Raw genomic sequence first — 26862 nt, 5'->3', positions numbered from 1 at the left:
TGCACTTAACTCTTTCTTATGCAATGATGTTGTAATTTGGGACTTCATTTTCTTTTGCTATTTCTAGTGTGGCTAAATTATGTTAATTAGTCTGAAGTTTCCTTAATCTTAAACTTAGGGTTTCCCCCGGTGTATCCACTTTAATGGAAGCAGTAGGGGGAGAGTTTCTTAAAATAAATAAATGGAATAGATGGAACGGAGACTTTGATAAAAAAGAATGAAAAAATTTTAAATGAGATGTCACAATTTAAATAGTAGGATAGAGTTGAAAATAGATATAAAAAAAAAAAAAAAGGATAAAAACTTCTAATCCCATGGGCTAATAATATGCATATGAGGTATGACTCCTAATTGAAAAAAAAAAAAAAAAAAAAAAAAAAAAAAAAAAAAAAAAAGCACTCGTCTCTTTTTTCAAGATCAGTACTTTTTTTTGTTTTTTCCTCTACTATCTTTTTTTTTTTTTCCCCCCCCATAAAAAAGGTTGCTCAAAGAGTGGGCCTGTTATGTAATTAAAATTTGAGACTAAACTGTCCCTTAGAGTTATTTAGATGCTAATTTCAGAAAGAAAATAATTAAATGCTAATATTAATTTTTAGTTTTAATTTAATATTTTTTCTCTTTTTATTTTTGTTTTTATTTTTTCTCTTAAAAAATTGAAAAATAAAACAATACATATAACATGAAGTATATTTTAATTAGAAAAGGTTTATTTTGCTTTAGTTTTTCAATTACTACCAATTTAAAGCAAGTAGCTTTTTCCACCTCTATTTTTTAGAGTTTTTGACCTTTCCCGGAATTTTCTTTTCTTCCCACCCCACTACTACTCTCGTGTAGAAAGACCGCGCTCTCTTTCTTCAATTATTAATTTTTTCTGTTTTTTGGCCACGGATACTAAAATAGAATGTATAGAGAGAGAACAACTAAAATCTTTTTTTTTTTTTTTTCAACCAAAGGATAGTTCATTAAGGAGAAGTACATCAGACTTTAATTAAGATGCTCATTGTGTAATTTGTTGAATCATTTTAATTTCTAAGTTTCTAAATACATATAATATGGCCAACAAATTTTGATGAATATACAATTTTCAAACAATTTTAATATTTTTTTCTAGCCTTTTACCCTAATGGAAGTTTTGTGAATCATTAAAAAAATATTACCGGGTGCAAAATCACATTTTACACCGTATAATAATGCGTTTAACTGTTGAAATTTGCTCCAGTCAGTAAGATATCTCTAAGAAAATCGGTCAAAATAGGTTGGCTATAATAATTAGAATCTATCGGTGAGTCTAAACCATGTTATATATGTTCAATATATACATGCATGCATTTGTTAAGAAAAAAATATTCATTCATGCATTTGTTGACATACGCAGAAACGAAAAAGAAAAAGTTACAAAAGGCATCCATAGTTTGTTCTGTTGTTATGTTGGAAATTTCTTGTATAACTTCTATTTCTTTGTAAATAATATTATATGCTCATTCAAAGTATTCAACCAGGTAAAAAAAAAAAAAAATAGTATTGAACTCGATTCAACCACCTACTATTTCTTTCTTAAAAAAGGGTAAAATACATTTTGGCCTTTGCTTGTTTTTAAACATTACCTTCTAAACTTTAAAAATAACTTTATTGCCTTTTGAAATATTGATTTTGTGTCACTTTAATCAAATTGATAGCGGATTAAAATGACGAATGAATTGAGTGCGTTCCATTTGTAATAAATAACACTTTCTCAAGTTTCACGTGATGACATTTTGCCCCCTAAACAAAATAAAACTCTAATATATTTTTTTCAATTTTTGTTGTTTAATTTTAGCATTAGTTATCTATTGGATTGGAGTGTTACAAAATCAATACTTCAATGGATCAAATAAGTTTAAATAAATTGATAAAGTTATTCACATCTATATTTAAAAAATATAGATACAAAACATTACAATAGATAAAATTTCTTGTAAATAATTAAAAAAAAAAATATATATATATATATATATATTTTAAGAGACAATATGGTCATTTTAAAAGTTTGAAGGGAAAAGTATAAAAAATGCAATAGTTTGAGGGTTCGAATGTATTTGACCCTTAAAAACACTAATCATTTTATGTTGATCCTCCACCCACAATATATAGAAATAAAAATAAAAATTATGTGTTTTAATGGAAATGTTGATGATGATGGTGAAAGAAATTTTTTTTTTTTGGTCGGGATTACAATCATTTCTACTTAGAAGGAGAAAGCGATTTAAATCCAAAAACTGAACCAATTTCTCTTCTCAATAAAGGTGAGAGGCCGATCGTTACCAAACAGTAGTCGAATCATCTAAACTGCGAAAAGGGTTTATGTAGCCCGACCCGACCAAGAAGCAGTATGGGTGGGTCACACCATCCAGTCAGTGCCTGCTTAACGCTATAAGATAAATGAGGCCCTTGTCCAGCCATCCAGGGCCTACAGTCCTACACAATATGAGAGGCTCAAAAAACAACTCTTAATATAATATTTACCATATTTTCTCTAAAGTTTTTATTTATTATATAAAAGGAAATTATTTTTGAAAAATAAGTAATCTAGTGTTATTCTGCTATTCCAAAAAGCACCAAATTGTTTAAAAATTACCAAATTAATGATGTGATCATATATATCTATATGTATATTTATATATATATATATATATATATATATATATATTACTTTTAGCTTCATTATAGAAAAAGCAATAAAATTAAAGAATAACATAGATATGATAATAATTATTTATATGCTAGGTTGATCTATAGGTCAAGGTCAATACCTTTTGTCTTGTACTGAATCTTTAATATATATGTCATATGCGTTTGGTGTTTCAAAATTTACTTCGGTAAATGTTTCAAGGATGACGTCAATAATAAATGAAAATATGATGAAATTTAAGTGAAATTTTTATATATGATATCATTCACGGAAAATAAATCAATGTTATAATTAAACTGAAATGATCGCTACTTATAAAGTCTCTATAATTAATCTTCTAAAATAAAAAAGACATGCAACAACTTGCAAAGCCCGTAAACGAAAAAAGTGTATATCGCGTGATTGGGTATTTACTATTATATAATGAGATCAAGACAATAAAATAATATTTTTATTTGGAAAAAAATTCTATTTGTAACAGAGCATCAATCCAATTTATATGCTATATAATAATTTAATTTGCCATATAATAATTTAATTGGCTATTTAAAAACTATAAATACATAATTAAATATATCCAACATGTTTTCTACTAGTATTCATTATCAATAATAACAAGCGTCTATTTGATATAACTTATGTAAGAAAAATTTTTGGTTACGAAGCTTTTTTCAATAAAGCTTATATAAAAAGAGATATTGAAATGTTAAAAAGTGTTTGATTGTTAGATTAGAAAGTATTTATAATAATTCATTTAATATTCTTTTGGGCTTTTTGTATAAGCTCACAGTAAATTTTTTTTGGTATAAGCCTAAAACGTTGGCTTCTCTATTTTGGCCTAAAAAAGCCTTTTTTTTTTTTTTTTTTTAAACTAGCATTTTTTGACATGTAGCTCAACTTCTTTTTTTAAGCAAAAGAGCTTAAGATAATAAATAAGTGATTTTTGCTAAGAAATAAATCATACCAGACAAATGCCAACTATTAAAACTCTTTGATTTATAGATCAACAATTTTTCCTTAAGTTTGCACTTTAAAAAGAAAGATATCATTCTATAAGAATATGCCTTAGAATATTAATCTCGATCCCATCTTGGTCATGAAATTAGACAAAGAGAAATAGCTCATTAACAATAAGGAAAGGAGAACAGATTAGTATGTAGACAATATGAGCATGCTAAATATACATGCATCGTCATTAAATTTAAATATAAACAATGTTTAAAAAAGAAAAAAAAGAAAAAAAAAGACTAACATAACAAACTGTAACACCAAAGTTATAAGAAAATCAGGAATTAATATACCATGTGAAAGATACTAAACATATAATATAATATTACTTGAACAAAATATTACGAGTTTTGTGTACTCCCAAAAAATAAAAATTAATGTAAATTTCAAATGCATTTATATATAATTTCTAGTTAATGAAATTTGTTTTACTATATATATATATATTATTAATTACTTAATTTGAGTTTAAAATAAAAAGAAAATTAATTTAATTATAATTTGTGTCAAACGATTTAAATTGTGTAAAATTCAGTAAGCTTCTGGTATTAATTCCTCTTTAATATCCTTATTGTTATATATACATTTATAATATTATATAAGAAAAACTATATATTTATAAACGTGTATTCTATATTTCTATTTCGTTTAATATACATCAATAAACTACATATATTTCCTTTAACATAAAAAGATACACCAAATTTGAATACATTTAAAAATTAAAAAAAAAAGAATTATTATTATAAAAGTTTAGTATATATCTACTACCTACGCGTATACTACACGTATTAATCTTCCCAATGCAATAATTGAATATAATATAGTCATTCACGAGTATCATGTGATATGCCTGCTTTATTGGACTCCATTAAACAAATGCCGATCTCGAAGCCCCTTTTAACACTAAGACATTTTTTTTATTTTTTATTTTTTTCTTTTGAAGTAGAAAGTACACAAGGGAACCATATGATATTCATTTTACAAAATCACTACATAATTAGCTTTCAATTTTATCGGATAAATCCAAATAAGATTGTCTTTTTCTTATCTCCTTATGTATTCCTTTCTTTCCTGCAAACACTGTATAAAATCAATAATTTATAACCCTAGACCTAGATTATTCAGATTTATATATAATACCCTATAATTAATAAGCACAAGTTGCTTTCTTAAACTTTAATAGTTTGTGACATTTAGTATTTATTTATTATTGATTGTAAATGTCGGATTAAAGTAAACGTAATGGTTTCATCATTTGGCCATAAAATTTATAACAATTTAGATCTTTCGTGATCTTCTTATTAATCATTTGTTCCTTAAAAAAAGCTACCTCACACTTAAAAAATATAAAGAAAGAACCCCCCGCAATGAGAAAGATATGTAGTCAAATTAATTAAAAATTCTAGCACCACCTCTGCAATTGTAGAAAAAAAAAATATATAAAAGAATTAAAAATCCACTTCCTATAATTTAAGTTTTTGAAAGAAATGATAATTCAATTTGATATCAGAACTAAAAAATATAAAAAAATTTAAACTCAAAACTTAACAACTCTATTCAAAAAATTAAAAATACATATAAAAATCTAGAAAAAATCACTAAAGAAAGGGAATCTTAGAGAAAAAATATAAAAGAATTGAAAGTTATTGAAAATTCATCTCCTATCAATTTAAATTTTTGAAAAAAAATGATAATTTAATTTTATTTTATTTTTTAAAAAAAAGAGACTTTTTCTAAGGGACATTATGTGAAATTTCATGTTGGGATGCTTTTTATTTTGTAAATTGTACTTTTTATCTGTATTAAGATGATATGGTAGTTGGATTAAATTAGTTATATAAGCAAATAAGGAGTACTACGAAAGTTCGTATTGGGATGCTTTTTATTTTGTAAATTGTACTTTTGCTTTTTATCCGAATTAAGATTATACGATAGTTGGATTAAATTAGTTATATAAGGGAATAAGAGAAGCAACTGAATTTTATTATCTTTTTATTATCATTGTTTGGATGTACTGGATAAGTTCTACAACTTTTCATGAGTAGTTTAGTATTTGCCAGTGCTGTTCAAAGGCCTCAATAATTTGAACGTAAAGGGTTAGTTTAGTGGAGAGGGATTTAATAAGATCATCAATTCAACAGCTATCTCCATCAAGTAAGTAATTAATTATAAGCTTCCTATAATTTCCATTAAAATTAGATTAAATAATAGGATCATTACCGAATATAGAATCTTTAATCGATCTCAAAACTAGCTTAATTTACTCACGAATCTGCTCATATTAGGTTATAAGATATTTGAATTTTAAATTTAATGCTCATAATTTGTTTAAAGAGACCAATTTATTTTGTTTAGCAAGTGATGTTGCAAATCAGGTGAGGTGGTGTTATTTTATTAGTTAAAAATTGATAAATATATATAACCTAATGACAAAATTGCTCCTGGGCCTTTTCTAGCCATCCAAGATGGTTTTATCTAGGAAAGTCCTATTGAATCGGTATTGAAGATTCAGTGCATAATACCTTATCCTGAAAAATGTATGAAATTTTGAATGTTTGCTCAAATTTGACCAACTGAACTATTTATGGTTTTAACTAAACTACTAATACTTAAACTTCCTAAAGCTATAATTCAAAATTAGACATGCCACTAGTTTACAAGTTCATATCGACGAACTCTACACTTTGGGGTACCGGTCATCCAAAATTCTTGACTAATGAAAAGTCAAACTTAGAACTAAGGGTAGCAATTTAGGTCATAATATGGTGACACAACTCGAAATGACACGAAGTTTAATGATTTGAGTTTATTATATATGGGTTCGAGTCAAATTCGGATCAACCCGATTAACACGATTAATAAATCTTTTAGTTTTGGGTTGACCCGCTTAATTCAAAATTGATCCGTTTAATTAAATGTATCAATTTCGAATTGACCCATTTAACCCGAAATATTGACTTATTTAACTAAACGTGTCAATTAACATGTCAATTCAACCCGATATGATTATAATCCATTTAAATTATAACCTTAGTATATTAAATTTTCTATTAATAAAACTTAACTAATACTTTCTTATTACAAAATATCAAACATATTTAAAGTTGTATTATTAATTTTCTTTTATTAATTAAGGAAACAAAAAATAAAAATTATTAAAATAATATTTATTTATTTAAATATTTTATGTTTAATACATGTATGGATTTATGGACATTGAAAAATAAAAATTAATATGCCTAAAAATATTGAAGATGTAGAAAATTAAAAACATAATTATTAATAAAAAAAATTATATTATTTTAGAGAAGCAGAATAAGATTTATTATGTGTATATATATATATATATATCCATATTTAACTATTATATGATATTGTTATATTATCATATCATATGTTATATTATTCTAAATTTGTAGCTATAATTATATGGTTTTACATATATATTTTAATTTTGGATCAATTAATCACTAAATTATTTTTATTTTATATGAAATAATTAATCTAAATAGGGTAATTTATTTAATTGGATAAATTCCGTGTAGATGGGTTAATTTCGTATAAATAGATCATTTCGTGTAAAATGATCAATTTCATATAAATGAGTCAATTTTGTATAAACAGGTCATATTAATCCAAATTAACCCATTTAATAAACAGGTTACATGGATCGTGTCATGTTACCTGTTTATTAAACGGATTGTATTCGGGTTGAAAATTTTTGACATAATTAATGAACAAATCAAGTTTGGATTAAATTATTTCAACACAATTACTAAATAGATTGACAAAAAAACACAATACGATAACACGAATTACTACTCCTACTTAGAACTCACTTACAGTCTAATTAATTAATCTCCGTCAAACCATTTTAAACTTAAATTCTAATTTTGAAATAGATTGTCACACCTAAACCTAAATCAATGAACCTTAAAAAAATAAATGATATAAAATATAAACCAATAAAATAATAAAACCTCATGTTAGCATATGTATCACTTCGTAAACAACTGGTTGCTTACTTTAAAAAAAAAAGTAAAAATAAAAACAACTAGTTCCTTAAACTTCATTGGTTGAGTTGGCAATATTTAATTTCTCTTGGTTTGTTAGCGGGTTAGCATTGTTGTATCTCATATTGTGTTAGATTACCAAGTAGGGATCAGTTTTGTCTTTTTCTGATTTTTTTTAGTACTTCTTTTTCTTGTTAAAAATTAAAAAAAACAAAAAAATAATAATAATAATAAAAAAAAAACGCTCGCCTACAATATCAAGTATTTATACGATTTCAATTCTTTTTCCGACAAACTAAAGACAATGTTGACCGTTTACATTTATAATTAGATATTCAATCTTTAGAAATCTGATTTTAAATACATTTATGCTATAAAACTGCTAATTAAAATTTGGTGGGTACTGATAAATTAATTTATAAGTAATATATATAATGAGTAATGTATTTCTTTATTTAATAATTAATTAAAATTTCTGCGGGTTATAAGTTATAAATTAAAAAGATTAGGATTACGTGAGGAGGATATAATATATGATGCAATAAAGAGAATGATGAGGATGTGAGCTCCGTGTGGATGTAGAAGCATGTTTGACTACCCCACCATTCTATTTTACCTAACGCAAACCTTCCAACTACCACTCTTCCCCTTCCTTGTATTCAACTTCTCTGCACTCCATTCCCATGTGCCTAATTACTCTCCGTCCTATTATGTACTCGCTGCAGCCTAATTTGATTAATACCCACTTCTTCTTCTCATTTTTTATTCTTTTCTTGTTTTTAATATTTTTGTCCTGTTTATATTTTGGATGATATCATCGATATTCTTTCCCATTTGGTTGGAGATCAGAAAGCTGACCGAACCAACCAGACCAGGATATCTTATATTTTTTGATCACTTCCAAACCTCGTCAGAAAGTTTCACATGACAGAACATGTCTCTTAGGTGTTGGCTGGCCCAAATTTTTTTTATGTTTAATCAAGGGTAACAAGCAATATGCCTCTCCATGGCTAAATTATCTTATGCAAATTACAAAGAAAAAAGAAAAAAGCAAAAAAAATATTTAAATTTTGTATATGAGACTATTTTTGTCATTTCAAAAAAAAAAAAAATTCTTTATTTGCCACACGAAACAGCTCAATATCATATCTTTCAAGTTTCGAATTTTCATACCCAATTATCAAAAATAAATAAAAGATATTTACTTGTAGTTGCAGACTGTTATTGCGGGTAAAATTGCCCATTTTTAAGTAGGCTTCTGTATCCTATTAACAACAATAGAAGATTTTCTTATAGTTGAATATGTCATCTGTCTTTGGATGGAGATGTTCCAAATCCAATCTACATATTTATGTTTTGTTTTGACCGACAATATTGTGAGTTTTTGGCAAGTCGTACTGCTAATTTTTTTCCTGCATGCTGTGTTTGAGCTCATTTATATTTATATGCAATTGACAGATGATTGGTTAATTCTTTGATCAAAAATATTACAGATCTAGAATTGGCACACTTGCAAATCTTAGATCTAACTTAGAAATATTTTAAAACTGTACATTTATATATATATATATATATATATTGGATCTGAACTAATTAAGTGCAATATGATATAAAATATAAGAATTGAAGTATCTCTTCGTGATCTTTGATATGACCTTTTGATATATGTAAGTACAAAAGTATCCTTTAAGATAATTCCACTACCATGAAAATACCATAAAGTTGACGAGAAAGTTTTTGCTTTTCTGTACATGGAATTATAATTCAGATAGATACAAAGTACACGCACAGAAAAATTTCATGACCTTTTTTTTTTGGGTATTCCATAAGACCTTAATAAGAAGCACCAAAAAAAATAAAAATAAAAATAAAAATAAAAATAAAAGCACTTTTAAGAGAAAGTTTGAATGAACTTGGCGTTAATCAATACTTATTTAACAAAGAACATAAGCTAAATGTGGCGGAGAGTGGAATCTAGAAAAATGAACAAAAAAGCGCAGGGAAATAAATGTAACAATACTCTTATTTGACTTGACCATTTATCATATAATGAGATGGCGATATTTTATTGGTGACAGATAGAACTCACAATTTGACCATGGAGAAACAGAGCCTTCATATGAACAGTAATGAGAGTAGAAGAAGAATTATATAAATATATATAAAAACCCTCACGACATTTTCACACGTGCGAATAGAACTTTATTATCGTACCATACAGAGCGCGTACAGCTTAGCTTCCATTGTTTTTGAAAAAGCGAAGTTTTTGGAGCGCGTTGGTACACGCCTATAAAACCGAGGCAAAAAATTGTTGCTCACGACGAATTGGAAGAAGAAGAAAATCTGGGTCTTCTTTGAAAGGTAAGCTTTTCTCACTATTCTTTTCTCCTCTCCTGCCTCAGTCACAAAATTCCATGGATCTAACTTTTCGTGAATTTGTAAAAATAAAATTTCCATTTCTGATCATATTTATAAAGTTTTTCAGCAAATCAGTGCCATATAATATTATTCCTCGTACCCAGAACATATGTATATATAGAAGGAGATGTATATGGCACCAAATATTTCTCCATCTAAATTTTCAACATTTTCCCTCTTTTGAGGTTTTTACTGGTCTTCCTTCCTCTTAATTCTTTGCATAATTTTTATGAACATGGAACAACAGATAGTAAAGCACGTTCTATGAATTTAATTTCTTGAATCGAATTAACTGTACAAGTTTAGATTAGTCTTTTAGTAAGTCTATATCTAAGATTTTTGTTGACCTTTGTTAGTTTGCTCTCTTCCAGAATCAACGGACAGACTCAATTGAAAACTCACAGCTGGTTCATGCTCTGATGGAAATCGCTTCAGCCAAATGGTTATCTGAATTTGTAAGCCTAAAAGTTTAATTTGGTCAATTTTTTTTTTTTTCTAAAAATAATAATAATAATAATAAGCTAGGAGAATTTTCTGATCCTAAATGGCTTAATTTTGTTTTTTGCTTTTTGTAGGAAATGGAAGATCCAACTTTCATCAATCAGTACAACTCTCTGGATTACTCTCTGGATGGACTAAATTTCCAGTCTTTTTCATCAGAAAGCTATTCCTCTTACCCTAATTTCAATACTCCCAAATGTGCTCCACACCAACTCTTGAGCACTACACCCATGGAAACTCCTCATCATCAGACGACCTCCATTGAAAGACCATCTAAACAGCTCAAGAGCAACAGTTGGAATTCTTGCACCACCACTCATGACCACCAAATAAGCACCAAGGCTTCCTCATCTTCTTCCTCCCACTTGATTTCCTTCGAAAACAACTCCGCCGAAAAGGCAGTAATGCCTCCAACTTCGGAGCAGTACTACGCCTCACACGGCCCCATAAAGCCGAAGAATGAGGTAGGATCCGATGGAAACATGAGTGTGTTTCCATCTTTGATCTCTCGAACTTCCTATGAAACACAAAATCATTCAATGAAACACACGGAGGGAGTCAAAAGTTCCAGTACGAGTGCTGGCACTATGAGTCGTCGGACGGCTATACATGCTCAGGATCATGTATTAGCGGAGAGGAAGCGTAGAGAGAAGCTCAGTCAGCGTTTCATTGCTCTCTCAGCTGTTGTTCCAGGCCTAAAGAAGGTAAAACCAAAAAAATAAAAAAAAATACTTAATTTTGGTGTTCAATTTGATTTTCTAGATACAATCCACCTCTATTTTGTAAAGTATATATGTACTGATTAAAACATGGTTTAACTAGGCTTTAGCACGCAATTTAATTATGTGGCTAGTCCAATATCTTATAATGATGTTAATTTGATGTGTGTATATATATATATGTATATAACAGATGGACAAGGCTTCGGTCCTTGGAGATGCAATCAAGTATGTAAAACAACTTCAAGAACGTGTGAACACACTGGAAGAACAGGCGGCGAAGAAGACGGTAGAATCAGCTGTATTTGTGAAGAGATCTCTGGTTTCCGGTGATGATGAATTGTCTTCGTCGGATGAGAACTTCGATAGCTGCTCCGATCAGCCACTTCCCGAAATCGAAGCGAGAGTTTCCGATAAGGATGTTCTGATAAGGATCCACTGCGAGAAACACAAAGGATGTTTGTCTAACATACTGAGTGAAGTAGAGAAGCTTCCTCTTACAATTGTCAATAGCAGTGTGTTACCCTTTGGCGGTTCTACTCTCGATATAACCATAGTTGCTCAGGTAAATTTAAAGTCCTCTTTGTTACTTTTAATTAACTTATCGGCTGCCAAAATCCATTTCCTATAAGAAAATTACATCTCAATTAGTCTGGTTATATAGCTACTTTGAGGGTTTTTTTTTTTTATTTTTTTATTTTTATGAAGCACAATAAAACCCACTTAGTCCATTACTGATAATCTCATTTTGTTAAGATTTAATTAACCCTCGTGCTCTAAAAGATCTTGTTAATTCCTATAAATTCAATTAATGAGGTTGGTCCAATAATATTCTCCTCATACCCACACCCTTCAGGTAAGGATGTGGATTCTAATTATGCCCCTCTTTCCTTTAGATAATAAAATTATTGTAACCTTAACTAAATTTACACACATAACAAAATTAAGTTTTCCATTTTTTGCAGATGGATGTCGAATTTTCCATGAACGTGAAGGATATCGTAAGAAATCTAAGACAAGCTTTGCTCAATTTCATTTGACGCAAGTTCACACCTTCTGTGCTTTGGGATATTTTCTATGTTGTAAAGCTCGTGATGATGACTAGGAAATGAAATCCAGTGACCGTTTATCTTCATCAGCAGTGTCTTTTTTTATTTCTATAGCTACGTATCTATGTTTTGGAAGGAAGAGATATAGACCTGTAAAATCCCAGTAATCAAGACCAAACAGCCATTTTCATGGCTTTTTAATTTGCTCGCTGCGAAGTTAACTATTCCATTTTGCAGGTGGGTTTTTCCGTGTTAGTCTCTTTTTGCGTGGTCCATTAGATTGACTACGTTGAATATACTCACGTGTTATATTTGTAAACTTTTTTGAGGAAGGTGGGGTTTTTTGAGAGGTTTTGACTTTTCCACTACTTCTTTCTTTCCCTACCTTCTCTTAATTTGGCTTTTTTCTTCAAAGTTGGACATAGAACAGGCTATTTCTCTTTGTTTCTTTCTTTCTTGTGTAATAGGGTTTATCCCCACTCTGGGTTTCTGTTCTTTCTATGTGCAATAGGGTTTATCCCCACTCTGTATTTGGGTTTCTGTGTAAACTTCTTTGTGATTTAGTATTTAACTAATTATCGTTATTATATATATATATATATATATGTTCACAACAAATTAGTCTGAACAAGTCTGTGACAGCTTCAAATTACAATAATGGAAACAACATCTTAAATATCTATATAATATTGCCTTAATTAAAATAATTAGTAAGATTTTTTTTTTCTTTATAATATTATTGTGATACATCGAAAATTAATCAACGATGTGAAATGTAAGGGGATGTTGATGTTGGATGATTTTGACACTTGGATGTATATAATTGGGTCCACATGAAGATTAACATAATTTTATTTTCATAATTATTGGTAAGAAAGGAGACAACTGTAATCCCACCAAAGATTACGTGATCTACATACTTTGTAGACTTATTCGATCTTTAATTTCAAACTTCTTTTACTTGGTTTTCAAATAACTCTATATAAATGTTTTTTTTTTTTTTTTGGGCAAATACAAATTTTTCATTAGAAATTATGAAGACTTTGTCTTTGGCACACATATGTAAATTGGTGGGGGCTATGAAGTTTATTAATAACATTTTTTTTTTCCCTTGTAATATTAATGAGCAACAAATATTAATTCGGTGGGAACCACTATACATACCTGTATATAAAGGAAAACTTTGTCTTTTATAGGAGATATCTGGTGGTTCCACATCTTATGATTGAAGGTATTGGATTTCAAGATCCAGAATTTATAATTTTTAAGCCAAACCAAATTAATAAAATAAACAATTCAAAACTCTTTGTTTATTGAATGCACGTACAACTTGTTATTTCGATAACCTCCTAAATGATTTGCACAACTAACAGGATATATTATAAGGGAATAATGATCCATTAGTTAATTTACAGGAAAAAACATTACAATAATAAAAAAAAAAATTTGCAGAAAACTTAGAGCTTATAATTTGGTCATGATATACTTAAAAATTGTATTCTCAATTAAAACTTAGAGCCTTGTCTGTTGGTTGAAAATTCTCTAACTTTGTGTAATATTTTTAAACTTACATTTTGTTAGGTTCAATTATATGTTTACCAACGTATATAAATAAAAATAAATTATATATGTTATACCCAAATAGAGTATTAACAACTTTGTAAAAACAATTTTTTTTTTTTACCCCAAAAAAAAAAAAAAAACTCTGTAAAAACATGTTAGGCTTAATTTATGCATGACATCATATATTCCATATCGCATACCCCTGTCCATCCATCAAATCTACATAGAAAATACGTAAAATCCATATTATGTCATCTTATCCACTCTATACCACCATTATTATCTGCAAACTTTTTAGAAAACGAAAGCTAATAGGAATCTTAAATTGAAAGAAATAAATTAAAAACCAAAAGAATATTGGTTGTTTATGAAAAATAGTAATACGGAGGAAACTATATATAATTAATGCATGGCTTGCATCACAGTCTAAGATTAGAATGCTCTTCCCCCAAAAAAAAAAATAATAATAATAATAATTCAAAATGAGAATACGAACGAAATGTCCTCTTTTTCCATTTTAGTTAGCATTCAACAAGCTTCCAAAATTGCCACGCAACATTTTTGGCGAAAAATTGATCACCCAAGGAATGATTTCAATGTCTTTAATGGGGGTAGATGAAAGGAAACCAACCCAATTGCCGACCAAATTTGACAACATCTGAAGGTAACAAAAGGAACACAACAGCGAAGGATGGGGATCTTCTCTCTGTTTCCCTATCTCTAATTATGCCAAATCATTAAAATGATTAGTTTTGTTTGAACACTTAGTTTTTTTTCTTTTAGTTTTTTTTTTTTTTTTTAATTGCATTCAAAATGTCTTTCAATAAAATGATATCATATCAATATGGACAAAAAACTTAATATTTAATTATTTATTATTTCATTCAAAATGTTTTTAAATAAAATAATATTATATCTATATGAATAAAAATGGGAACATGCATAAAAATGAAAACCAAAAATCTGAATCCCAAAAGCTAAGCCTAAGCTAATTGTCCAGGTCTCTTTCCATCTAGAACTACTTTTAACAATTATGTACTCAAAACTCAGGTTACACGTGTTAATTTATTGCAATGAAGGCCACTTAGAACATAACTTTTCACACCTATCTCTGCGACTTTGTTGGACTTTTGACCCAAAAATGATCCAATTATTGGTCGGTGATCGATCTTATAGGGGCAATTCTCAGTTCTCAAAAGCTTTTCCAACTCCTAAAGCTTTTGCTATTCCATGTCAAACTCTTGTTTTCCTTCATTTCCCACTTGGATAGACTAAGTACAGTAGGAGCCAAAAACTTATCCAACAAATCCGGAGAGCATAGAATTAATAAATCCTTCGGTATATTTGGTATGTCGAAGAGTCAATGTCAATGCATCACCTACCGTTTGCTTGCATCAATCCCGAGGGAAGACGATGGGGACCTCAGTCCCGGTTTGGTTTTTTTTCTCATAATTAAGTAGGTTAAGGTGTTTAATCAAATAAAATTTATTAACATAATTTCTTGGTGATATGGATGGATATGGACATTCTACCAACAATAATAACAATATAAAGTTTCTTTTTGTTTTTCAAAAAATTGATAATTAAACTAGATATGGGTTCCTCTCTCATACAATAAAAATGGTGTTGTTTTCCAAAAATTAAATAAAAAAGAAATAAAAACGGTGAAATTAAGTAAAAAGTAGAAAACTTTTTTTTCTTTTTTTCTTTTTTTCCTTTTTTTTTTTTTTTTTTTTGGGGTTCATGTGAATGAGCTCCATGGCAAAAACTATTGTTTGATTTGACAATAACCCAATTCAAATCGCAGCCCAAAATAAAAACACAGAATTTTTTTTTTTTTTTTTGGGACAGCAAAAGTTATTGATAGAAGAGGAATTTCCACAATTCAATGAATGCAAATTTTATTCTCTTAAAACTTTTTTTCAAATGGATCTTTTATCTTAAAAAAAAATAAAAAATCGTTATATGGGTCTTCTCCTTCTGTCTTTTTCTTTATTTTCGATGTTATTTTGTTGAAACTTTAATTTATTTCCTTTCCTTCTTAATTATTCAACTTTATGTCACCCTTTTGCACAAAAGTCTCTAACTTGATGTTAATAAATCACACAAATCTGGTTCAAGCGAAAAAAAAAAAAAATCACACAAATCTGTACAATCCCAACATCAATAAAAATCCCATTAAATTACGAAATAAAAAATTAATAAAAATTATATATACACCGACAGAAATTGAGATTTTTTTTTACCTTCTCTTTTTTCTTGAAAAGTTATCAAAGTACTGAACGGCCCAAAATTTTAATGGGCTGCCTGGTCGGTGGAGACGTCGTTTCTTGATGTTTTTGATTGCATAAGCAAACAAAACGAACCGAATATCCAAAAATTTCCTCTTTTTTTTCCCTAAAGTATCCAAGCAATCGATTAGAGCACAAAAAATTTGACTTTGTGGATATAGAACTTTTTGGCATCAATAATACCATGCTGTTTCATTCATGGAAACACCTGTCATTTCTTTGTAAAAGTCGCCACATTTGTACTTTTTAACGCATCTAGAAAGTTTATAATTATTATTATATTATTTTTTTGGGTAAATTATTAAAGTTGATAATCTGTTAAAAAGGAGATGTGCAAGGAGACTATGGCTCTGTCAAGAGTGCTTTAAATATTCCAAATAGGGTTTGACAATGCCTAAGTTACCACAAATATAGATTTAATGGACAAGGTTTCGGCCCTCATTTTCCAAACTTTAATTTGTCAACGAAAATCATTGTCTTTTGAGAAAAGCTTGCACATTTGAGTTTTGGGAAATAAATAAGTATCTAGTTTAATGGGCTTGAAAAGATGGGCTCCCAACATGTTGGATCAATAGCTTCTTAAAAGGCAGGAAAAGGGTCGATTTCGAGGTCCAAAATCATCAATATGTCCCGCTGTTACGAACCCAAATTCGATAAGGATAAAGCGTGAAGTTGGAGTTTGGACACGTTCAAAGCCTATATTCTATTAAACTTTGTTTGGAATTGTTTTTAAGGTTTTTTCGATAAATAGCTACTTTACAATTGCATTTTAGAAAAATAGCAAATTTTTTTATTTTTTTAAAAACTAACCAATATTTTACCCGTTTGGACTAAAGTACCCTTATCTATATTTTTTTTTTTTTTTTTTTTGTTCTTTTCTCTATCAAAAAGCCTTTTATTTTTTTTGGTTTCGGTTTTGTTTTTTTTACTTTCCCTTTGAAAACGTTTGAAAACGCAGCTAGGGCATTTCAAAAATTACCATCCCGGCCACCATTTTCACCGACATTCGTCTCCCATTCGCCGGCATCGTCCTCGTCCATTGTTGTGTCGGCAAGAGTCGTTCGATTGAGAGCTACCAGAGACAGAGGAGACACACAAAAGGCAACGCCTTCCATACCGTTTGCTGCCGTAATCGTCCTCGCACCACTATAGTACCGTTCGCCGTCATCGTCCTCCCACCAGGGGCTAGGTCGCTTATCTTTCTCTTTTTAATGTGTTTCATTTCTGTTTTGTTTGTATTGGAGCCATTTGAAACATCAAAGCATGTTCCTGTGTCCAATTGCATAAGCAGATAAATAATTTCATGTGAGCATTATGATGCTTCTGTAGTTTGTTTTTGTCAGGTGAAGAAATAAAATATGGTATTTGTTATCGATAATTGTTTTATAGTTATTTTATCATAGTTCCCAAGGGCATCTTTTGAAATTTTCAGGCAGGGTATTTATGCTACCGCTGGGTAGAGAGAGTTATTATTGACCACGAGCAAATTAGAAATACCAACTACTAAGTTTTGGGAGAAAAAGAGGATATGTGGTTCCTTTTGCCAGCTTCGAGCTATGAAAGGTGAGCTTCTGTTTCGTACTTTTAACTCTAATTTCTTGAATCTTGAATTGTAAGTTTGATGAATTATTAGGAATGAGAAATCTGATCACTTGAGTGACATACAGCATTGTATCTGATGATTTTTTGCCCTGATCTGTGTTGTCTTGGTTTCTTTTTTGGCATGACAAATTGGGTTCAACAAAACTAAATAGCATGCAGATATAGGAATGATGGATGTGGCTGCAAATGACCTTAATGCCTGTTATAGATCTCATTAACGGTGCTCTACCAATGCCGTACTTCCATTTGTGTCCCCCCTTTGGTTTGGGAAAAGCTTCTTCTACTGTTTTCTGTCATTTTTCCTAGCCTTTCTTTTTTTGTATTCTCAAAGCTCTGAAATTTGATAAAATTTCCAATATGGTCATTCTAGTATATGGACAACGGTTTATGAAATAAATCATGGAAGGTGTTTCTAGAGTTGCATCTATCTGGACTTCTCAAATTTCTCCTTGCAGGTAGTCTGGACGGTTAACTATTATGCAAGCTAGCACAAGAAAAGTAAAGAACAAATCCCGAGTACCAACTGAACAAAATCACCTCATGTCGGGATGCTATAACAACAGCCAGTAAAAGGAGGTCAATTTTCTTCGTATTTTGGGTCCCTCTTTTATGCTTTACTACTTATGTCATATGTTATCGACTGTTGATTCAATGTCTGAAAATCCTGATATGCACTCTCTCGGTCCAGTAGCTAGAAAAGAAGATTGGCTATTTTCATCTCTGCCATAACTTCCATTTTACTCTTACTTTTTATATTCAAACTCACAAATAGTTGGTGTCTGAGAATTATTCTTGCCTTTTTTGCATGTTATTATGTGATTAGGCCATAGATGGATCATGGATCAGCTTGATGAGTACTTCTGTGAAGTTCACCTTTTTCCTTTTGAGGTTGGACTTGTGTATTGGATTTCTGAAATATGGCTTCACTTTGCTGTTTGTGGCATAGGAGAAGATTGGAAATCTGCCTACCTAATTGTTTATGTGAACTTACGGGTAGGGAGGTTGATTTTTCTTTCTTGCAAGGCTATTGATTCACTTGTATCTAGGCTGCATTATTGTGATACTGATAGGTCATATTTAGGCAACCAGAACAGAGATTTTAACTGGAGTGTTAGTTGTTTTTCTTGGTGTTCATGTTGAGATCTGGCTTATGACTGGTTAGACATAACTAATTGTATGGATTATATTTGTTTAAAAGGGTTTATGCTTCTTGTGGTTTTTTTCTGTTGGTGGAAAATTTCCAAATTTCTCATATGCTCTTGTTCATATGCACATCTTACACATATAATATGCTAAATTTGATTGCTGCATGGTTACTAATATTGATTTTCTATTTCTTTCAGCATTGGAGGAGCAACTGATGGACTGAGGAGAAAATTGAAGCACAAAATTTGCGATCGTGGAGTTACAAGTGCAAGCTGATAAAATTACACATACACTCACAGAGATAGATAAAGAGAGAGAGATATATATAAATAGATAGAGAAGCATTGGTGGTGGTTTGTCCCCCATTAATGTAAGTTGCTTCTCTGTACAACATAGAAAATATTTTGCAAACTAATTTCGCTTTAATGTAACGAACTTATCTGAAAACCTTTAGTTGTGCTGTATTGAATGAGTTTTACAATTTTGAACCTTGTCATTATGCGCTATGCTTATAATATTGTTTTATTTGGTGTGACAGAAATGTTTGTGTTGCATGGTTAGAATGTGAAATGTGAAATTAAAACTATTGTGAAGTTGTGTTTTTGTTTGAATTTAATGGGAGGTTTGAATGTGAAACCATAATATATCTATAGGTTATCTTTACGAAGCAATGTATAATGTACACTACTAATGTATAATGTATTATGCGCTGGTTTGAAAATCCCGTTAGGTGTATGTTATTTTGGTTCTGGAAAATTTTCCACCCCGAGGAAAATATTTTCTCTTTTTTTCCTCCTGGCGGGAATTTTTTTACTTCTGGAGGAAAAAATTTCCTCCAGGCGGAAAATGTTTTCCTCCTGGAGGAAATTTTTTCCGCCAGGCGAATTTCCTCCAGGCGGAAAACCTTTTCCTCCAGGCGGAAAATTTTTTCCTCCAGGCGGAAAAATTGTCCTTCAGGCTTTTCTCGTGTCGGAAAAAACGTTTCCTCCATCTGTTATGTTTTGTTGTATTTGATTTGCAGATAAATGGATTCAGATTACCAACAAAGGTTTTGGGACTCGGAGATATCGAGGGCAAAGGTTAATTGTAGATCGAACTTCTGGAAAGCCGTGTCGGAAGATTAATTGTAGATCGAATTTCGTTACTTATTGATTACTAATTAATTGTTTGACAGATTTGGGGTTTTGAGATAATTCCTTCATTGGGTCAAGCATTCGGAAAGAAGTTGCCGGACATGGCATTCCCTCGAATTCTTAATTGGCATTTTTTACAAGTGCCAAGATTTGAGAAGGCCACTGAACTCTTCGATCATCGTGATGTAAGTCTATGAGTTCTTCCACTTATATGTACAAATATATATATATATATATATATATATATATAAATATACATTCCAACATAATAATATTATTTATACACTTTTGCAGTATTTGTATGAATATTAGTATTACTTGCTAATCACTTGATTATAATCCCTTTTGTCTTTTGCAGTATCCCGTTCATGGCTTAATGAATGTGACTGAAGTTGAGCATGCATATATCGGCAACTTGGCATTGGATGTACATCATGACAGTACTCCATACAATGTTGCACCTGCTGTTCGAGACAAGCCACCACAGGCAAGTCATGATGAAAAAGATGAAGGTATTCCACTTACAAGAAGTGGAATAAGTAAGAAACGGAAAGAGGCGTCTGTAGAAATTATGGGAAAAGGAGGGAGGCGGCGAATGGGACATAAGCCGACAGACCAGCCTTCTTCATCGACTGCAGGAGTTGCTGCTCATGTTCATGTTGAACCATCGACTCCATCCCAACCTCCAACGACTCCATCCCATGATGAGGTTTGAATAAATTGTATGAATGTTTATCTTTTTTTCATTATTGCAAGTATTAATAATTATTATTTCTTTTAGGTACCTTTGAGAGAGAGATTAACAATCCTTGAAGGCGAAGTGGCTAGTGTACGGCAAGACGTTAAGGATTTACGAATCGCCATGCTTAGAGAGTTTGCAAGTTTGGACACCAAGCTTGATAAGTTAATGAAGCACCAAGGAGTGGGAGTTAGTGCTGACGGGTTGGGAGATGGGATGGACGGTCAAGGGGATGAAAATAAAGAAGAGTATGGTCCCGATGCGACCCCCGTTGATAGACAGTCACAGCCATATGTTGACGACGATGCAGGACCAAGTGTTACGATTATTGAGAAAGTGTCTCCATCAAAGTTTCCTGCCGGGAGACGTGCAAGAAAGGTAGCAGCTGCTAAGCAAAACATAGATATTTGGAGGAGGGATAGGAAGGCGGCAGCAGCTATTACAACTCCTTATAGTGTCGGAGGCTTGCGGAAAAAACTACAGCGCACTTTACCTGGTGCATCTTCTACTTTGAAGTTCGACCCATACAAACCAGTACCTACGCGACTTGTAAAAAATTTTGACAAATTTATGAAGTCTGGTTGGGCATCAAAGGTTGATATGGACATTTTGACTGCGGGTAAAGACTTTTTCCAGTTGCTTATAAACAGTGAGAAGTGGCTGAATCACGATGTAAGTATCAAGATTTTTATTTTATAATTTGATAAATTCCATAGATAGTTGTTCAACTGCATGGATGTAATTTAAAATTAACTCGTCTTTCAATGCAGCATATGGAAGTCCTGCCTTACCTATTTCGTGTACGTGCCAATCAATTTCCTGATATTTTTTATCCTACTTTTGAGGTGCTAGATGGAGGATTTTGGGTAAGTAACGGCCAGGTGTCCTATATGTGGCTATTGTGATTTTAGATAACTAATAAATTATTTTGTTGTAGGTATACATTGAGCAATGTCATGGAAAGTTCATCGACAATCCATCTAAGTTCCAATTCTCATACGTAATGCAAGAATATGTGCTGGGGATTCGAATGAAGGAGTCCAAGCCATGGAAATACGTAAATCATGTAATATATACATGTCCAAATTGTGTAATGTTAACTATTCATTTATTCATGTGCCTTCCTTTATTTATTGTGCTAACTGAAATTCTGTAATGTATTGACAGTTGTTGATTCCACTAAACAAGCTCAACATACATTGGGTGGTAGGGCACGTGGACTTAAAAGAGCGTCGCATGACTGTATATGATTCAGATAAGGCTGGTAACCGATACAAGGGACAAATTTATTTCCAGAAATTATGCATAATGTTACCATATTTACTGCGGTCTGCATCCTTTTATGAGCAGCGGCTGGATCTTGTAGACTCCGTTGACGAGTTTACATGTGAATTGGCACAAAATACCCCTTAGCAAAGTAACGGGTAAAACCTCTTAATACTTACATTTTTGTTGAATAAATATTAACTATTGAATATGGTTCTAATAATACTAATATATGTTATAATAATTGTTTGTTTTTGTAGTGGTGACTGTGGCATATTTACACTCAAGACCATCGAATTCTTACATGCTAGATTACCATTGACATTCACACAAGATAACATGGAGTTCTTTAGGAAGAAGTATGCATATGAGGTTTACAACAAAGAACTTAGCATATGAGCTGCGCGGTGATGCTTTTTTCTTTCATTTTTTCATGTTTATAGATGCATATTATTTATTATATTTGACTTTTAATTGTAAATATAATGGTGGCTTATAATGTTCATTTAACAAAGATAACAATGTGGTATTGATGTAAGGATAAGTAATTGACCTTATAGGAAATGTGCCATGTTTATTTATTAGAATTCCGTTATGCACAAACGCCTTAAGAGCTCAATTGCAAATTTTAAAAAAATTTCCGCTTGTCGGAAATATTTCCTATAGGCCGAAAAATTTTCCTACTGGAGGAAAAATGGAGGAAAAACGTTCCTCCAGTCGGAAATCCCATATGAAGAAAAATTGAAGCCTCTTGATAAATTTCCGCCAGGTGGAAAAATTTTCCTCCAAGCGGAAATAGTTTTCCTCCTGTTGGAAAACATTTCCTCCAAGCGGAAATCGTTGAATAATTTTTACTCCTATTAGAAACTAATTTCCTCCACTTGGAAAATCAATTTCTAATAGATTATATAAGTTAATAGTAGGGTAAAAAAAATTGGGAGTGGAGACAAATATTATATAAGATGAAGATGTAATTAACAAAAAATGTAGTGACATTTAAAATCAATAACCATTTTAAATAAAAATAAAATTGATATATGTTTGTTTTTATTTTCAAAATCATTTGGACATTTCATAAAATGATATGTAAACTAAAGATTGAAAATCAATTCCAGAAAGCATCTTTTCATTTAGGATTAAATTCAAAAAAAAAAAAAAGATATGAAATAATTATCAAAACATATTAAACCATAACACTAAATTAAAACTTTCTAATTCGAAGCATAAGACAATGGATTCGTACATCTCTGCCTATAATGTCCAACACCACCGCATCGGCTACATCTACGTCCAATAACATCTTCACCTTCGGATGGTATGCGTTGCATCCTCGGTCTACCGGCTCGCCTACGTGTCCATCTTGGTGGAAGAACAATGCGACCACGTCATCCGGGACATGCCACTGTTTTTCATCTAACAAAGGATAAATGGACTCAGCATAAGCTGCACGATATGCATCCGCGGTGTAGTAATGAGAACACATGCCATAAGGAGCAATTTTTCGGTCTCTGCAAGCGGCAATACAATGATCACAAGGATATTGATCAAGATCGAAGACTTTGCATGAGCATGTTTTTGATTGGAGATTAACTATACCCCTCAAACTCCCACCTTCCACAAGAAATTCATGCATATTAATGGCTTTCACACGTAGTCCGATGGACTCCAAATTTCGTAGTTTGAGTTACTCTTCCATATGGTTAATCACAGGCTTTGTCAATTTTGCACCTACAGTACGTCGCTCATAAAACCACCTTTGCAGTAAATCCCGTATGTGCTCTATTAATGCTACTATTGGCATCTCTCTAGCATCTAGCAGAATGCCATTCAAGCTTTCTGCAATATTGGTGGTCATGATAGTGTACCTTCTACATGGACAAAGAGAACGTGCCCACCTTGTAGGGTCACATGATCGAATGTACTGGGCAGCCCTACTATTTTTTGCCTCAATTTGCCCCATATAAAACTCAAAATCTTCAACCAAATATGCACTAGCTGCGAGCATGAAACATTGTATTATTGATTCATCTTTCGCATGTCCATTTGCTTTAATATTTCTGCTTATATGGTACGTGCACAACGCATGGTATGCATTGGGAAAAATTTTGCGTAATACCCTTTCAATAGCGGGGTGTCTATCACTCACAAACACCAAATCTGGAAAATCTCCGATGGCATCCTTCAGGTTTTGGAAAAACCATGTATATGCTTGCTCGTTCTCTCCATCTCCAATGCCGAAAGCCAAAGGATATATTTGCTTATTGCCATCCATGCCCGATGCAATATACATGTACCCTTTGTATTTCCCTTTCAATATAGTTGCATCAACAGCCAATACGGATCTTATGTGGGATTTAAATCCCCTAATGCTTGCTCCAATCGCCATAAAGAAATATACAAAATTGTTATTATCGTCTGTTTTGATACGTGTAACAGTCCCAGGGTTCTTCGACACTAACTCAAAACAGTAGGCAAGTAACTTAGCAAAATTCTCCTCTGGAGATCCCCTAACACTGTTAAGTGCATACTCTTTACCTCTCCATGCTTTGTTGTAGCTTATATTCACCCCATATTTCTACAAAAAATCATGTTGAATTTCTTTGGGTTTGTAAACACGTGCAATACCTTCATATTTAGATTTGATACATTGCCCGATAACCCGGCTACTGGCTTGCTTGTGTTCTCGATGCACGATATCTAACGAGCAACTGTGTACATTATCAAAAATTCTCACAACAAATATTTCTCCATTTTTAAATGTGGTTGCACGTAGTCGCCATTTACAAGTATTTTCCAAGCATACAACCTCATACCGTTGTGTAGTTGATCGTGTCACCTTAAACTCCTTATTTTCTCGCATGCAATAGATACTCAGTTTATTCTGTAGGTCACGTTTGTTGCGAAATAATTGTCCAACTACTATGCTCTCACAGCCAGTGAACTTTGACGAAAATATGGCCATAGAACCACTTCTGTTGCTCGATGATATGTGGTCACTTGTAGCACGATGAACCCTAACATCATCAACTCCTTCATTGTTCATTTCAGGATGCATATCATTATCATTATCCGGCAACTCATGATCAAAATCTACATCATTATGACCAACATCATCCCCTGCTGCATTGTAATTCTCATCATGATCAATATGATGCAACTGCTCATACTCCTCGTCGTTAGGAAACCGTTCAGCATAGTCACCTCCAACATCAACTCCTTCGTGAATGTTAAATGATGTCCAGGCCCCCCCACGAACATCAACTTGATCTCTAAACTGAGTTTCTTGAACCATAATTTCCTGAGATGTAACCTGAATTGGTTCAGTACCGGAAGCTTGTGGTAGACGACCGCCAATTGGAGGACAAGAAAAAGAATGAAGATTACTCCCACTATCCGAAGCAAATGCTGTTTGATGAACATTTCTACATACATGTTCAACTTTTGAAATCACCTCAACATACAATGGAGGCCGCATCATTGTCATCCCTCCATTCCTCACTTCTTGAAGAAAGCATTTCACATCCCTATCACATCGTATTTCTGTAGGATCCAACTTTTCTGCACATCGTCCATATATCCATTTTAGCTTTAGCAAATATTCATTTCGATCTATCTGAATAGAATTGAAAATCTCATCCTCTAACTCTGATTTTGTGCATCTCTTGCCGACGGAAACCATTACATTTTTACCATTTCGATATTCCCAATCACCACTATCATTTTGTACCAATGTTCCATTGTATAAAACCGCAATTACAATGTCATCATCTTCCATTTTACTACAAAATTAAATGAATAACGTAAAACTAAATCAATAAATATATAAAAATTTGAATAATATTAAACAAACATATTAACTGTATTAAAAAAGTTGATTCTGTTTTTTTTTTCGGGCCAAATATAGCTTTTTCCTACTGGCGGAAAATTGGCTGAAAACTGGCAGAAAACTGGCGGAAAACTGGCAAAAAAATGGCGGAAAACTGGCGGAAAAACTGGCGGAAAACTGGCAGAAATTTGCGAAAACTGACAAACTGGAGGAAATTGGCGGAAATTCATCTTTTTCGCCAAATTTCCTCCGTTTTTATTGTTTTTCGCGATTTTTCAGTTTTACACAAAAATTTCTCCCATTTTCAAACCATATGCCACCTAAGTATCTTTAAAATCACATATAACATCTCATAAATCAATTTCTTGCATACCCATATCAAATAAAAAGCTTAAAAAACCCTAAACTAATAAAACTTACAAGAAAAAAAAGAAAGAGAAAAAACAAAAAAAACACATATTTCCTTACTTTCATCTAATAAGAAAAAGATAAAATTTTTACCTGATTTTAGTTTGAGATATGAGAAAATACAAAAAAATGAGAGTGAGAGGCGATGAGATGCAAAGAGTTTAGAGAAACCCCACGAACAGTTTTGTAGAAACCCCATCCCCACGAACGAACGGCTGTGTATAAGAAAGGAAAGGGTGTAAAAAAAACCTTTTGCGTAATTTTCAATATTTTCAAAGGTATATTTGTCCCAAGGTGGCTAGTTTTAAAAAAAAAAAAATTGCTATTTTTCTAAAATGCAATTGTAAAATGGCTATTTATCGAAAAAACCCTTGTTTTTATTTTTAACATTGTTTGGAATAGCCTATAAGAAGTTAGAAGTAGCTTTGAGAGTGTTTGTATAATTTTCTAGGGATTTTTAGGCTTCTATAAAAGCTTTTAACTAAAATTAATAAAGAGTGATTTCCTGT

General features: G+C 31.4%; 2 protein-coding genes across 2 annotated transcripts; both read left to right on the top strand.

Annotated features, from left to right (window-relative positions):
• The first annotated feature begins 9931 nt into the window (after window positions 1-9931).
• On the top strand, window positions 9932-12976 carry LOC107425035 (transcription factor bHLH25). Its single transcript, XM_016034962.4, has 5 exons — window positions 9932-10053; window positions 10482-10565; window positions 10686-11315; window positions 11524-11895; window positions 12296-12976. The coding sequence occupies exons 2-5, from the start codon at window positions 10530-10532 to the stop codon at window positions 12368-12370; spliced, it is 1113 nt and encodes a 370-aa protein (XP_015890448.3). The 5' UTR covers window positions 9932-10053; window positions 10482-10529; the 3' UTR covers window positions 12371-12976.
• A 7288-nt stretch (window positions 12977-20264) lies between these two features.
• On the top strand, window positions 20265-26796 carry LOC132804469 (uncharacterized). Its single transcript, XM_060818874.1, has 6 exons — window positions 20265-20299; window positions 20473-20823; window positions 20896-21525; window positions 21624-21719; window positions 22021-22117; window positions 26756-26796. The coding sequence occupies exons 2-6, from the start codon at window positions 20491-20493 to the stop codon at window positions 26794-26796; spliced, it is 1197 nt and encodes a 398-aa protein (XP_060674857.1). The 5' UTR covers window positions 20265-20299; window positions 20473-20490.
• Window positions 26797-26862: the final 66 nt, after the last annotated feature.

The sequence above is a fragment of the Ziziphus jujuba genome, chromosome 7 (assembly GCF_031755915.1).
Source record: "Ziziphus jujuba cultivar Dongzao chromosome 7, ASM3175591v1".
In the NCBI taxonomy this organism is placed as follows: domain Eukaryota; kingdom Viridiplantae; phylum Streptophyta; class Magnoliopsida; order Rosales; family Rhamnaceae; genus Ziziphus; species Ziziphus jujuba.
The sequence above is the reverse complement of the archived record's forward strand: the minus strand, read 5'-3'. Positions and strand labels throughout refer to the sequence as shown.